Raw genomic sequence first — 14670 nt, forward strand, 5'->3', positions numbered from 1 at the left:
GCATAGTGTTGAACAAGGTAAAGAATAACCTAAGTCTTTCAGTTTTGTAATTACAGTCATCCCGTAGTATCTGAGGGGATGGGTTCTAGGAGCCCCCATGAGTACCAAAATCCACAGATGCTCAAGCACGCGATATGATGGAGTACAATGAATAGAGTACGCCCTCCGAATCTACAGGTTTCACATCCAGGATTGCAGAGGGCCCGTTGGATAATGCCTCTGTCTTAGGTTAGCCAGACTTTTTCTAGTCTTGGGTAATTGGGAATTGCTGTTATTCCGCTAGTACAGTAAACTGGAAAACTTCTTGCTGACTTAACAACACATGAAATATTGCTTGAAATTCAGATTCTGAACTGAGTTACGGATATCTGTTGCTTACATATTATCATCACAATGAGACTTGTTATAAGTGTCTGAGTCCAGTTCCATTGTTTTAAAGGAAACAAAGATCAGTTTGCATTAGTCTTAAAGGAAACATCTCAACTGACAGGCCTAATCCCCAGAGTGGCCTGGGTGGAGTTCTCAGCACAAAGGAGAACTGTGGGGAGGCCAGTAGCCTGTCCAGTTTCCTAGGGAAATCACTGAGAAGCCACATTCTGCCCTTTCCATGTGCCCTGGGGGTGTCGGTGTCTGTCAAACAGACTTTTACAGTTCAGCTCCAGAGAGAAAAGAAATTGGGTGTGCTGTGTCTCTTAGTTTTGTCCTTTCTTCCTATCTCTCTTTCCATTTCTACAACTTCTGTTGATACCCTTTAGATAAACTTTCTCTTTCTCTCTTTGAACTATGTGAGGTGACCTTTTAGGACACCAGAGCAAAAGAGAGCGAAGAACGTGGTCATTGAAGTTGGCAGATAAGGGAGAGAGTTTGTGGTGAAGTAATAGGACCAAGGGTGAAGGAGACAGCAAAATGCTGAGCTCTCCCTAACTGCTGATAAAACGTTGTCGTCTTCATTTGTCATTTAGGAGCTGGTGGGCCAGTCCCCCATCTGTTCAAAGGTTCCTATTTCCAGGTGCTTTTATTTTTCAGTTTACTGTCTGTGGCATTGACCACTGCAACCTTCAGCTTGTGACCAACAGCAGAGGATCCCTGGCTTGGGGTTCTGGGGTGTTTCTTACTTGCTTCATAGACTCCTACTAAACTTTGAATTTAGACAGTCACCATTCCACAGTTCACTTTTGCCAAGCTAAAAGCAACAGCATTATATGTTGGATTCTAGAGCCATAGGGTTTTTTTTAACAACTTGCATCAGAATTTGTAGTTTATGACATGTTAGGGAAAGTTGCTTAGTCGTGTCCGACTCTTTTCGACCCTATGGACTGTACAGTCCATGGAATTCTCTGGGCCAGAATACTGGAGTGGGTAGCCTTTCCCTTCTCAGGAGATCTTCCCAACCCAGGGACTGAACCCAGGTCTCCCACATTGCAGGTGGATTCTTTACCAGCTGAGCCATTAGGGAAGCCCAAGAATACTAGAGTAGGTAGCCTATCCCTTCTCTAGTGAATCTTCCCAACCCAGGAATCTAACTGGGGTCTCCTGCATTGCAGGCAGATTCTTTACCATCTGAGCTACCAGGGTAGCCCATGACATATTAGTAGTACTTACAGTTTTAAGGGAAACCAGGGCATTGTACGATCAGAAGAAAATAGGAGAGTCTTGGAATCAGAAGAGAGGGACTTAGACACAGTCCAGCCTTGGCTGACTTGTGGCTGAGCCATACCGAACTAAAATTCTAGTCTTCATGGAGTTTACAATCTAGTGCCGCTACTTTAAACATCTTTTTATTCCCCCAAAGTCTGTACCACAGACTGTGCCTAAAGTCTAGGATAGTACAGTAAGCAGCCAATAAATTATAATTGTTTTGATCCAGTTCATGGTCTGTAGAATCCAAGTGTCTGTATTGGGCTTCCCAGGTGGCGCAGTGGTAAAGAATCTGCCTGCCAGTGCAAGAGATGCAAGAGACATGCGTTCGATCCCTGGGTCAGGAAGATCCCCTGGAGGAGGAAATGGCAACCCACTCCAGTATTCTTGCCTGGGAAATCGCATGGACAGAGGAGCCTGGCTGGCAATAGTCCATGGGGTCGCAAAAAGTCAGACACATCTGAGCACACATGTGCACACACACACACAGAACCAAAGTGTCTATATAGAAGAAGTTTAAAAATAATCTTTATGGGATATCATTGAGTGAAAGTAAATACACACACATAGTTTGGATGTTAAATTTATTTCTCAGAAAATTGTTTATGTAGGCAGTCTTTGATATATATACAGGCAATACGTGTGGGTGTGTGTATACACATTTGTCCCCCAGCTGTCTTCACTAGATTTCTTATCATTCTAGACTCTGTGGACTGATTCTTACATCCTTAAAGAGAAATTTAAAATATCCTACCCAGTTTCTATAGAGGTAGAAGGAAGGGAGGGGAGTTTTTGGCCTTTACTGTTGCTTCAGCTCTCCTTCCCTTGTTTTCTTCTGTACCTGTCACTCTGCTACTCTGTCTTAACCTTCTCATTTGTTTAAAAATGGTTCTGGAGAGGAGGTGAGAAATAGAACCAGTAGACCTTCCTTCATTAATGTGAGGACATAGTCTTGGAAGTGCAGTACACAACATGGAGTTAAGTTGTGGTCCTTAGACATTTTATTCACACAGATTGCCATTGCCTTGGCAGTGAGTAGCTTTTGACTCTAATCTCCTTTCTGTCCTAAGGAGCTGAAGCTGATTATGCCTTGATGGTTTTATTAAATCAATTTACTTTACACATAAAGTCATTCAACCAGAAAATACCCACAGCCAAAGTGGTGCGCTGTCTCTGTTGTTTGCAAAGATGGCGCAGACATCTTTGTTACTTCTACTCTGTGGGGGACACAGTGGCTCTGTGCCCCAGTCTCCTAACGAAAACTCTTTCTTGAGTTACCCCATGCTGTCTGTACTGCCTCATGCAGTTTCTGTGGGATAAGTTCCGTGAGGGAGAGCTCAGAGACTGAGGAGATGTCTCTGAACCAGAGCTGCTAGCTTCTCACAATGGCGCCTCCACAGAGGGCGCTGCTTCTCATGATGTATTCCTCCAACAACAACGCACCAAGGCCTGTTCTGTCCTGGCTGCCACAGCTGGAAGGGGACAGAGATGAGTCCCACGGGATTTTTGATCTCAGATGTTCCAGTTTGGGGAGACAAGGGGGTACTTTGAGGTGCCCACCATAGTAAAGAATAGTAACTGCTTTAAGAGGGATATTCACAAAGTGCCTTGGCAGTTCTTAGGAAGAAGTGCTTTCTTTCATCTGGGCAAATCAGGAAGGCTTAGCGGAAGAAGAGAATTGAGCGTTAAAAAGCAGGTAGGGGAACTTCCCTGGTGGTCCAGTGGCTGAGAATCTGCATTCCTAATGGCTGGGTCCCTGGTTCAATCCCTGGTGAAGGGACTAGATCTTGTGTGCTGCAACTAAGACCCAGCACAACCAAATGAATAAGTAAACATTAAAAAAACAAAAAAAAAACAGAAGCAATTGCCCCCAAAAAAATACTTCATAATTTTTTTTAAAGGCAGGTAGGGCTTAAATTTATGTAAAAATCGTTCCCTTCTACTAAAAGTTTTCATAAAATTTACTCAACAGGAGTAGCATTATTCCTCACCTGCCAACCTGTCTTTTTCCCTGTTCACATGACATTAATAGTGGAGTAAAGGGTAGACTGAGGGTTGTGATTAGGGTAGAATACAAGAGTATAACCTCCTTTTATGACTCTGCCACTACATTTGTCGGGGGGGAGGGGTTCTCTATCCAGCACTAGTGGTCAAAAGTTACCTCGAAAAAAAATAAAGTTGTCTGCCGCAGTGGACTTCTGAAGATCTGCTTCCTGTGTGGTACTCCCTCACAGCTGCTTCCTGTCACCTGGCTCCACCTGGCAGGCAGCAGCGGCCAGTGTCCCGTTGTCATTTATCCTCATACGTCTGCCTCTCAGAACTCTGTTTTAGTAAAATCAGCAGCCGTCCTGTCCTGCTGCTCCACGTCAGCACTAGGGAATATCCCCATATGAGAGACCGGAAACATTACAGGGACTGCATCATTATTCTGTAGCACCACAGCCGCTCCTCTGCCTTCTGACAGTGTCATTTTTCAGCCCCATCATGCTGATCTGTGTGCCGCGCACAGATACGTATTACTCCCTCCCCTTTTTTTCCAGACCGAGCTAATAGATCTGTCTACAGTGGATGTGATCCTCATCTCTAACTATCACTGCATGATGGCCCTGCCCTACATCACCGAGCACACAGGGTTCACGGGCACGGTCTACGCCACGGAGCCCACCGTTCAGATCGGCAGGTGAGGGCATTTCTGCTTGAGCTGTGAGTGAGTGGCTGGAGAGCTCCTTCCTTCCGCAGTGACTCTCTAATAGAGTGCTGTGCCTAGGGGCACCGTTGTTTCCCCCTGAGCAGCTGACCCAGAGAAACAGAATGAATAGACAACTCTGCTGATAAAACAAATGTTCGTTGGAGTTGCCTAGAGATGGATGCTGCAAATAGTGGTCGTTTAGTCTTAGAAAAACAGAAAGAGAGGGACAACTCTTCTATGCAGACGACACTAATTAGGGGAGGTATCATTCAGTAGGTGCCACCGAGATGCAATGCAGAGGGCTTTGGGAGAGAAAGGAACACAGCACATTTAAGAAAAAAAGAAAATTTACTACTTTGCTTTCAAAATCTGCGCGCCCCACCCCCCCCCAACCCCGCCCCACCCAGCCTTTTAGTGCAGACTATAAACAGAGATGGCTTGCAGGATTTCCCTGGTGGGCCCGTGGTTAAGACTCCACACTTAATACTCTAGAGGGTGTGGGTTCAGTCTCTGATTGGGTAACTGAGATCCCACATGCCAATAAAAGGAAAAAAGAGAGAGAGATGGCTGGTAGAAAACAGGATAAGAATTTAGATGAAGTTGTCTGTACTGTTGACTGAGTGAAACTCAAGACCCAATGAAATGAAAACCTCACAGTCTTTCTTTGACTCTGAGAATGCTGTGAGCCAGATGCCATCCCCTCCCAAGTCTCTGTGGGACAGAAGATTGTTTCAAGTAACCATAGCATCATTTAGTGAGAAAATAAAAATTATGTGAAGAAAATTACCCCAGAACAGAAAGAATTGTGTTGAAGCAAACAGCCCAGTATGGTATGAGGTAAAACTATCAAGACACAAACTTCAGGATCCACATGCAATATAGACTCTTAGTTCTAGGTTCCAGAGTCTGGCTGAAGTCCAGCAAGATGGAATTACCAGGAGTGAAGCAAAATCTGTCTGTGTTTTTTGTGTCCAATTTATTACCCTCAGTGTGTACAGAAAAACTGTAAAAGATCTGAGGGAAAGACATAATAGAAAAGTAAAGGTGATGGATCAGTTTCAGGGAGAGGAGAAACTGAAAGCATTAGATTGTGTGAGAAAGCCAAGTCCTGAGGATGAACGTAGCAGAATGTTCTCCTGAAAGCGACAGCCACAACAGCCATGAGCCTGAACCCCAGACCTTCGCATGCCAGAACAGGTGCTGCTCCCTTGAGATGAAAGACAGTGATGGTATTAGGAATAAGTAAATAAATGGAAGCAAAATGAAGTTTTCCAGCATTCAAAATGCTAATGAATTTATGGCTTGCCACGCCTATATGTTTATTGGGAGAGGATTTAAGTTGATATGGAACATCTGTACTGCATTACATAGGGGAGTCAAGATGTAAAAGGCTGTTTCTAGCTTTCTGGTCATCCTGTAGCTATGCAGGGGCCTCTCAGCACTCTGTTCCGTGGCTTCCTCGGAGCATGAGATCTTTGACCAGCTGAGTGAGGCATCTCTCAGGTTCCCTCAGGTGGGAGTCTGTGGAAATCCAGCTTGCAGTCGCAGAGCCTGTCCTGTGGCAGGTCCTTGAGTTAGAGCTTTAGGATTAGTGTTCTTGCATGTGGAATTTTGTTCATTCCTAAAACATATGTGAAGAAAATTTGTTTTCCCAGTTTAAAAATGTCCATTTAATGTTGTCATTAAGAAACGATCCTGCCCCTACCTCTGCTACCACCAAAATCAGATACTTCATGTTCATTTAGCTTTTTCTCCTGCTGTGTTTTTAATTACTTCAATAAAGGCAGAGATCTTAAGAGTGAGAGTAAAACTGTAGGTTTAAATATTTCAGCCTTTCAAGATAAGCGACACTCCATGCTTATTTTAAAGTTGAATTAAATCATTTACATTCCGATTTTTTAACATGGAAATTCAAGACAGAGTCTAAGTTTTTGTTCAGCTTTATATAAAATGGTGCCCACATTTCTATGAAACAGGAAGAAAGATGATTGGGGAGGGGCAGGCAAACAAGCCCATTTCTCTTGACTGTGTTAGAGTGCCATGTTTTTCTGACGTTCTTTTTGGGTGTTCATAGATTTCCTTGTTTCCGCTCAGGCTTCTCATGGAAGAGTTGGTGAACTTCATTGAACGAGTGCCCAAGGCCCAGTCTGCCTCCCTGTGGAAGAACAAGGATATTCAGCGGTGAGCAGTGGGCGGTCTGCTCCCCTTGACAGCTGTGGGGGCAGGGGAAGGGCTTAGCAAAGCAGTCTCAAGTGTTTTCTTGTTTTCTGCTGAGCTTATACTATTAGAACCAAGATTCTCTTTCCCCTGTGTTTGACTCAACCAGCATATTTTGAGAGGCAGCCATGCCATATGCAAGGGAGTATGCTAGGTTTGGGTGTTTTGTAAACAGTTGGCTGTCTCTTTGAGGTGCAGAGGGGTTAATGGGAAGTCAGACAGTGAAACACGTACATTACAGTCTTGGGTGGCATGGATTGTAACAGATGCTTGGTCACAAGGCTATAGGCACTCCGAAAATGAAGGTGTTTCTTTGCTTAGGGAACTGAGGAGGGATATTCCTTAGGAGATGACAATTAAAGTTAGTCTCAGAGAAAGAAAAGGACCTCTCCTGATAGATAAGGTCATAAAGTGGGGTCCAGGCAAAGCATCGTAGGATACAGCAGTCTCCAGCCTTTTTGGCACCAGGGACCCATTTTGTCGAAGACAGGTGTTCCATGGACTGGGGCGGGGGATGGTTTGGGGATGGTCCAAGTGCATCACATTTATTGTGCACTTTATTTCCGTTATTATTACATCAACACCACCTCGGATCATTAGGCATTAGATCCCAGAGGTTGGGGCCCTTGATATAGTATATTCAGGGAACAATGAGAAGTCAGGGTGGATTAGAATTGGTTGAGTACAGAGGGGGAAGGGTGAAATGTCCCTAGACAGGGACACTGGAGCAAGCTAATGAAGAGTCTACCATGTGAAGACTGATTTTTCTGTAATCGGGTGTGGGAAGTTCATCGGGGGAGGTTGACGAGGCAGAGACATGATCGCATATCTACTGAGAGGAAGCAACCCTGGAAGCAGCATGGAGGATGGATGGGATACAGAGACAGGAGCAGGAAACCCAGTGGCAGAAACCCAGGCAAGAGAACAGAAGCCTGAACTAAGAAGGCTGTAGCAGAAGAATGAAGAGGTGAAGGGAGTGGAAATGCAGTCGAGAAGGCAGAGAGGCAGCTTGGTTCTTCTCCTGCACTCATGTTTGATGGATAGTAGAGGACACCAGTCAGTCTTAATATATTGCAGCTGGTCACCCCTCCCAGTTGCTGCCCTTAGCCCCCAGCACCTCAGCCCCAGCCCTCCAGGCCTGGCGTCCAGAGTCAGAACTCGTCTGTAATTTCTTAGGTGTGTTCCTTATACTCCTACCCATTCCACTCTCTTCCAGCTACCTCGTCACTGAGTTCTTTCCCTCTAGGTCCATGATTTGTGAGCCATCTATTACCTAAACTTTAGAATGTCTTGGGTTTTGTGACATTCTTTCTACAAGGATACATGAATATGAATAGGCTTCCCTGGTGGCTCAGACCATAAAGAGTCTACCTGCCATGCATAAGACCCAGGTTCGATCCCTGGGTCAGGAAGATCCCCTAGAGGAGGAAGTGACAACCCACTCTAGTATTCTTGGCCTGGGAAATCCCATGGACAGAGGAACCTGGCAGGCTACAGTCCATTGGGTTGCACAGAGTCAGACACAGCTGGTCAACTAATACACACTATGAACATGTAGCTAGGAGAATATGCTTTGTTTGGTTTTTGCTTATATTTTTTTTTTTAACGTGGACCATATTTAAAGTCTTTATTGAATTTGTTACAATATTGCTTCTGTTTTACGTTTTGGTTTTTGGCCCATGCAGTATGTGGGACCTTAGCTTCCCAACCAGCGATCAAACTTGCACCCCCTGCATAGGAAGGGGGGTCTTAGCCGCTGGACCGCCGGGGAAGTCCCTACTTTGTTTTTATACTGTGACTGTCTCAGAGATGAGAATATGAATCTCCTCGATGCATTCCTTTATCATATGTGTTATTTATCTTGTTTAACTTAAGTAGCACTTGTTATGTGCCTGACCCTCTTCTCAGTGTTTTCTTTAATTCACTTAGTTCTTCAACATGATCGTTTTGCAGAAGAGAAAACAGGCACAGTGAGGTTAAGTAACTTGTTCAGCTCAACCAATTAGAGGATGGTAGGATTTGGATTCAAACCCAGGCAGCTGGGCTTGTCTGGATCCCAGCACCGCGCTGCTAACCACTGTGCTGGGTGGCCCCTCAGCCATTACAGGCCTCTCCTGCAGAGCATGTGAGCCCCTCATGTGATGGAAGAACGCATAAGAGTGCACATCTTCTGTGTTTTATGGGTCTTCTTTGTGTCTCTATTTCCTTCACTGGGGACATGGTATCTGTCTGACTTGTCATTAGGAAACACTTGGGAGACGCGTGCGTTTCTGAGTCTTCTCAGTGCACGTGGCTGCCTTCCTTGATCTGCCAGCTTAGCACAGGTCCCCTCCCGTCGTGAGTGCCTTCTTACTCTCAGCCTCCTTCCTCCTGCCCATCACATACCTCCTCTCCTTTTTTCCCCTCTCCTGTCTGCCCACTGGCCCACACTTGTCCCAGTTCCTCACTTCATCCCCCTCCTTAGAAACCTGAGGAGTTTGTTTTCACTTGCTGTGGAACACGTACACCTTGGCTCCCCTCACTTCCTCCTTTTAAATTTATACCCTTAAATATTCTGCCATGAAGAATTTTGGCACACCAGTAATGATGTTCAAAGGTCACTGTTTCCTGATTCCCAAACCCTGGACCAAGCCTTGAGACGTCCAAGTCCTTATTTTGCCTTTTTTGTTTGTGACCTTGGACAGAATCCTTGGCAGTGGTCTTTGCTTCCCATTCTTTGTAAAATACAAGATAACTGGCTCACCGATAAAAATGCCATCGTATTTTAGGGGAAAAGGTGAATTGAACTTGAAGGAGCAGAGAGCTAGGGAGGGCGCCTGAAAGTAATTTCCTAAGGTGCTTTAGGATATCTCTGTTTTTTTAAAAAGGTGCTGCTGCTGCTGCTAAGTCACGTCAGTCGTGTACGACTCTGTGCGACCCCATAGACGGCAGCCCACCAGGCTCCGCCGTCCCTGGGATTCTCCAGGCAAGAACACTGGAGTGGGTTGCCTTTGCCTTCTCCGAAAAAGGTGCTAGTTGAAATAAAACCTTGAATCTGTTATCTCGCCACCTGGTGGGCAAAAACCAGAAACTCTTGAGAGGTAGCTTGTTGAGAAGAAAGGATAACTTGGACCAATCGGAGACTGTATTTCATTACTTCGTGTATCCTGAGCATATTTCTGATCCCCATCAAGCATTTTGTTTTGGTTTCTGAGCGTGAGATGAGCCGTAGTTACTGACAGTGAAAGAGAAGAGTCTGATTATTGGAAAGATTAAACCAAGGTGATGGACAATCAAGCAAGCCATGTCCTCTTTTTTTTTCTCTCGAAGAAATTCAGCATAAATATTAGAACTGGTAGAAAAATGTGAGGAGCTATTTTGTAATTGAAATCTGACAAAAGAGTTCTCTCAAAATAGTCACCCAGAACTTCATCTTGTGCCAGAATACTAAAAGCGTTTCATGTAAACATTTAAGGATTTACACCCCTTGAAAAGTTCCCCGTCATAAGCCAGATGATATCATATGTCCCAAGACACTGTGACAGAGTCTATCGCGAATCACTGTTTGCTTGCTGTCACTTAGTACAGTGAACAAATGATACAGCTGTATCTTTTCTTTATATCTCAATTTATTTTTTAATTCCTTCATTCCCCTTGTTCCATTCCTATAAAATAGGGTTCACAATCTCAGATACCTCTAGGGATGAGAAAGGGGTAGGTAAGTACAGGAGTGGGGTTGGCTGGCGGGAACCATGGCCCGGTGACCACACCTCTCCAAAGGGGCAGCTGACACACAGCTTCAGCACAGTTTAGGGCATATGGGAAAGTGAGCCCATCACTGCCAAAACCTGTTCTTTTTTTTTTTTTTTATGAGAAGCTCAGGATCTGGATGTTTCACATGTGATTTTTTTTTTCCTACCTTTTAAAAAGTTGGCTCTCACATTAAAATAAAATTACCGATGAATACCTCAAGCAGAACACTTCCATGAGTTGGATTCAAGCCCCTAATTTTTGACCTAAACCTTATACAAGCTGTCTCATGGTTAAGTGTTTAAAATTAAAATGCATCTAAGTCGCTTAAGTTACTCATAAGACCATCAACCAAAAAAACAATATATGAACATCTTGCAGGCTCATTGGTTTCTGACAAATTCCCTTAAATCATAGGAAGTTAGTTTGAATTAGCATTTGATTTAGTATTAGTGTATTTACCAACCTGCCACCGCCCAAAAAAAACCATTACGCTTGCTTTTTGGCAGCTGTCAGACTCCCCAGCTCAGCTGACACTGCTCCCTGAGATTTATTTAGAAGTTAGCTATCCTTCTTCCTCATTTTGACATTGCAGCTTACACTTCTTGAAAGAGAGATTTTTGAAGGGTAGGGAAAGGAGAATCCCCTACCATAAAATTTTTGAGCCTCTTGACATTCCCATATACACTTCAAAATTTAGGTTTTTAATGGGAAAATTTAAAGCACAATATTGCACTGAAGAAACTAACCCATCTTCTAATATTTTTTATGTAAATGTAGCACTTTTTGTATAAGACTAGAAATCTACAATTATAATTAAGAGGCTAAATCATTACAGGATATTGTCACAATCCTCTGACTAGCGTTAAGGAATTATGTATCGATATATTCCTGGCTGAAATGTTATGGCAATTTTCAGTACTCAGAGCTTAAAATGTGGGTTTATACCTTATAGAAGACATAATTAAAAAAAAAAAAAAGCGTATTGTACTTGAAGTTCCTCTGTTCTGACACTCTTTAGGTATTTATAGATGAATTTATCAGGTCTCACTATGTAGCAGGAAGAAAATTAAAACTCTGGGCTTAGAGGTCAAATAGACTGGTGTTTGAATTTCAGATCTGCTTTTTGGCTGCAGAAGTTCATCTCTTCTGGGCTGTTTTCTTGTTTATATGATAGGAATAGTATTAGCAAGGTCACCAGGTTGTTGTGAGGAGTAAATGAGTAATGCAAGTAAAGTCCTTAAAACAGTGCCAGGCACATAGTAGGTGCCCAGCAAACACCAGCATCCTTTCTCCCTCTAATGATACGCGTGGCTCACATCACCCCCCTTTCAGTAACCATCACACATCTGCCTTCCTCAGCCTTACTTATCTTTCAGCACTGCCTTTCCTAGTGAGAGCCCCTAATTTAGTATTTAGTATAGCAGAAGAGAAGTTATTTTCCTAATCCCCCTGTTGATGATCATTAGCAGTATCATTCAGATTCCGGGACTCAGTCTTCTTTTCTGTAATAAAGAGAATTGAATTGAACACAGTTTGCTTATGTTAGAGTTTTTAAAGATGTCTTAAGCGGGTTCTTAGAGAGTGGTCGGAGAAGGCAATGGCACCCCACTCCAGTACTCTTGCCTGGAAAATCCCATGGATAGAGGAGCCTGGTAGGCTGCAGTCCATGGGATTGCTAAGAGTTGGACACAACTGAGCGACTTCACTTTCACTTTTCACTTTCATGCATCGGAGAAGGAAATGGCAACCCACTCCAGTGTTCTTGCCTGGAAAATCCCAGGGACGGGGAAGCCTGGTGGGCTGCCATCTATGGAGTCGCACAGAGTCAGACACAACTGAAGCGACTTAGCAGCAGCAGAGAGTGGTGGTACTTTGATGGCATCATCACAACTTTGCAGTTCTAGAAACTTAGTCATTTCATTTCACTTAGAGTCAGTTAGCCTCTGAAGGGCAGGTTCAGCCTAACTAAACTCCCAGGATACTGGCTGACAGACAAAAACTCCATTTAATTACTTTATCCTGAGAACTAGGAGCGTTCATCTGCCTAGGACTCTGTTTCGGGCAGCAAGTCCACTTAAAGAGATGAAATTATAGATAAGAGGGTTTTGGTAAGCAGAAAATGAAAGCAGAGATGGGTTAGGCCCTCTCAAGAATTATTTATGTCATGCTTTGGTAGCCTAAACAATTGCCTTTGTGCTTTTAAGAGAGAAATTGATCTAAAACAAAAATCAAGGTTTATAATCTGATTTCAGTTTAGTATTAAGAAATGCTTGATTTTCAGGTTTTGCTTTTGGTAGATTCCATAAAGATCATCAGGCTTCCCTGGAGACTCAGTAATAAAGAATCCTCCTGCCAGTGCAGGAGACTCAGGTTTGATCCCTGGGTCAGGAAGATCCCCAGGAGAAGGAAATGGCTAATCTCCAGTATTCTTCGCTGGGAAATCCCATGAACTGAGAAACCTAGCCCATGGGATCACAAAGAGTCGGACACGACTGAGCAACTAAACAACAAAAACAATAAAGAGTGTCAGTCCGCTGACACACCTCCATCCTCCCGCCACCTCTGTGTGTATTAAGCACACTTCACTATAATGAGAGGAAAGAAATTTTTTCTGCTTCTTTTCTTCTCAAACACATAGAAAAAGCCCAACCAGTGTTTTATTTATAAGCTTTTAAGTGGTCCCTGTGGACCTAAAAGTCTTGCTCTTTTACGAAAACACATGATCTTGTGCTGGTAGGATGGAAGAACAGACAGCAGAGTTCTGGCATGATGTCAAGCCCTGGGAAAAAAATGTTTATTAAGCACTCAAGTGTGATAAGAACAAAACAAAACAATGAAATCTTTTAGAAAGTACTTATTAAACATTTAGACTCTGAGAACTTGACTTTGATAAATTAGAAAGCCAGCAAAAACAGAACTAGTTCCCACTGGGTTTCCTTATCCGACTTATCCTTAATCAGCCAATAATCCTAATGGCTTTGAATGGCTCTATAAAGGCCTCTCTGTAATTATGGCCTCAAGCATAAGTTTTAGGGAAAGCGAGTTAGACGAGATGTTAGGTGATAGAAGGAGAAAGGGACCATGTAACTTGAAAGAGTAAAAATGGTGTTAGCGAAGGGAATTTGGGGGTAGAAGTAGGAAACTCAGAGGACTTCAGTCTTGTTTGTTGATTAACTCCCAAGGGCCTGGCATTATGATAAGTTTGTAGGGAAATGCCCCCAAAAGTTTAAGGCATAGTACCTGTATCCAAGTAACGAGACTTGGGCCGGGCTTAGCAGGTTAAGCAAGGTTTGAATGAGGAAAGAGGTCATTCTAAGATAAGAGGATATTGTGGGCAAGAACATGGCAACATGGCATGATTGAGAGGGGACTGGTTGGATTGCAATTAGCCAGTGCACACCAAGAGAGAGAGCAGCACTGCAAGCTAACCCTGCACAAAAGAATATTCAAAGACTGTTCTTTTGGAAAAGCCAACAATACATTTGACTAATTTCCTGGTTGAAGTCTTTTGTCTCAGATCAGATCAGATCAGTCACTCAGTCATGTCCGACTCTTTGCGACCCCATGAATCACAGCACACCAGGCCTCCCTGTCCATCACCAACTCCCCGAGTTCACTCAGACTCACGTCCATCGAGTCAGTGATGCCATCCAGCCATCTCATCCTCTGTCGTCCCCTTCTCCTCCTGCCCCCAATCCCTCCCAACATCAGAGTCTTTTCCAATGAGTCAACTCTTCGCATGAGGTGGCCAAAGTACTGGAGTTTCAGCTTTAGCATCATTCCTTCCAAAGAAATCCCAGGGCTGATCTCCTTCAGAATGGACTGGTTGGATCTCCTTGCAGTCCAAGGGACTCTCAAGAGTCTTCTCCAACACCACGGTTCAAAAGCATCAATTCTTCGGCACTCAGCCTTCTTCACAGTCCAACTCTCACATCCATACATGACCACAGGAAAAACCATAGCCTTGACTAGACGGACCTTTGTTGGCAAAGTACTGTCTCTGCTTTTGAATATGCTATCTAGGTTGGTCATAACTTTCCTTCCAAGGAGTAAGCGTCTTTTAATTTCATGGCTGCAATCACCATCTGTAGTGATTTTGGAGCCCAGAAAAATAAAGTCTGACACTGTTTCCACTGTTTCCCCATCTATTTCCATGAAGTGGTGGGACCGGATGCCATGATCTTCGTTTTCTGAATGTTGAGCTTTAAGCCAACTTTTTCACTCTCCACTTTCACTTTCATCAAGAGGCTTTTGAGTTCCTCTTCACTTTCTGCCATAAGGGTGGTGTCATCTGCATATCTGAGGTTATTGATATTTCTCCCAGTAGTCTTGACTCCAGCTTGTGTTTCTTCCAGTCCAGCATTTCTCATGATGTATTCTGCATATAAGTTAAA

The 14670-nt window shown here is 43.7% G+C and overlaps 1 protein-coding gene across 1 annotated transcript in view; it reads left to right on the forward strand.

Moving 5' to 3' along the window:
• INTS9 (integrator complex subunit 9) overlaps positions 1–14670 on the forward strand; it is a 121322-nt gene that overhangs the window by 50006 nt on the left and 56646 nt on the right. The window contains exons 5-6 of the mRNA XM_055577730.1: positions 4179–4318; positions 6422–6508. Coding sequence (XP_055433705.1) covers positions 4179–4318; positions 6422–6508 — 227 coding nt within the window. The remainder of the gene's footprint in view (positions 1–4178; positions 4319–6421; positions 6509–14670) is intronic.

The sequence above is a fragment of the Bubalus kerabau genome, chromosome 4 (assembly GCF_029407905.1).
Source record: "Bubalus kerabau isolate K-KA32 ecotype Philippines breed swamp buffalo chromosome 4, PCC_UOA_SB_1v2, whole genome shotgun sequence".
NCBI lineage: Eukaryota > Metazoa > Chordata > Mammalia > Artiodactyla > Bovidae > Bubalus > Bubalus kerabau.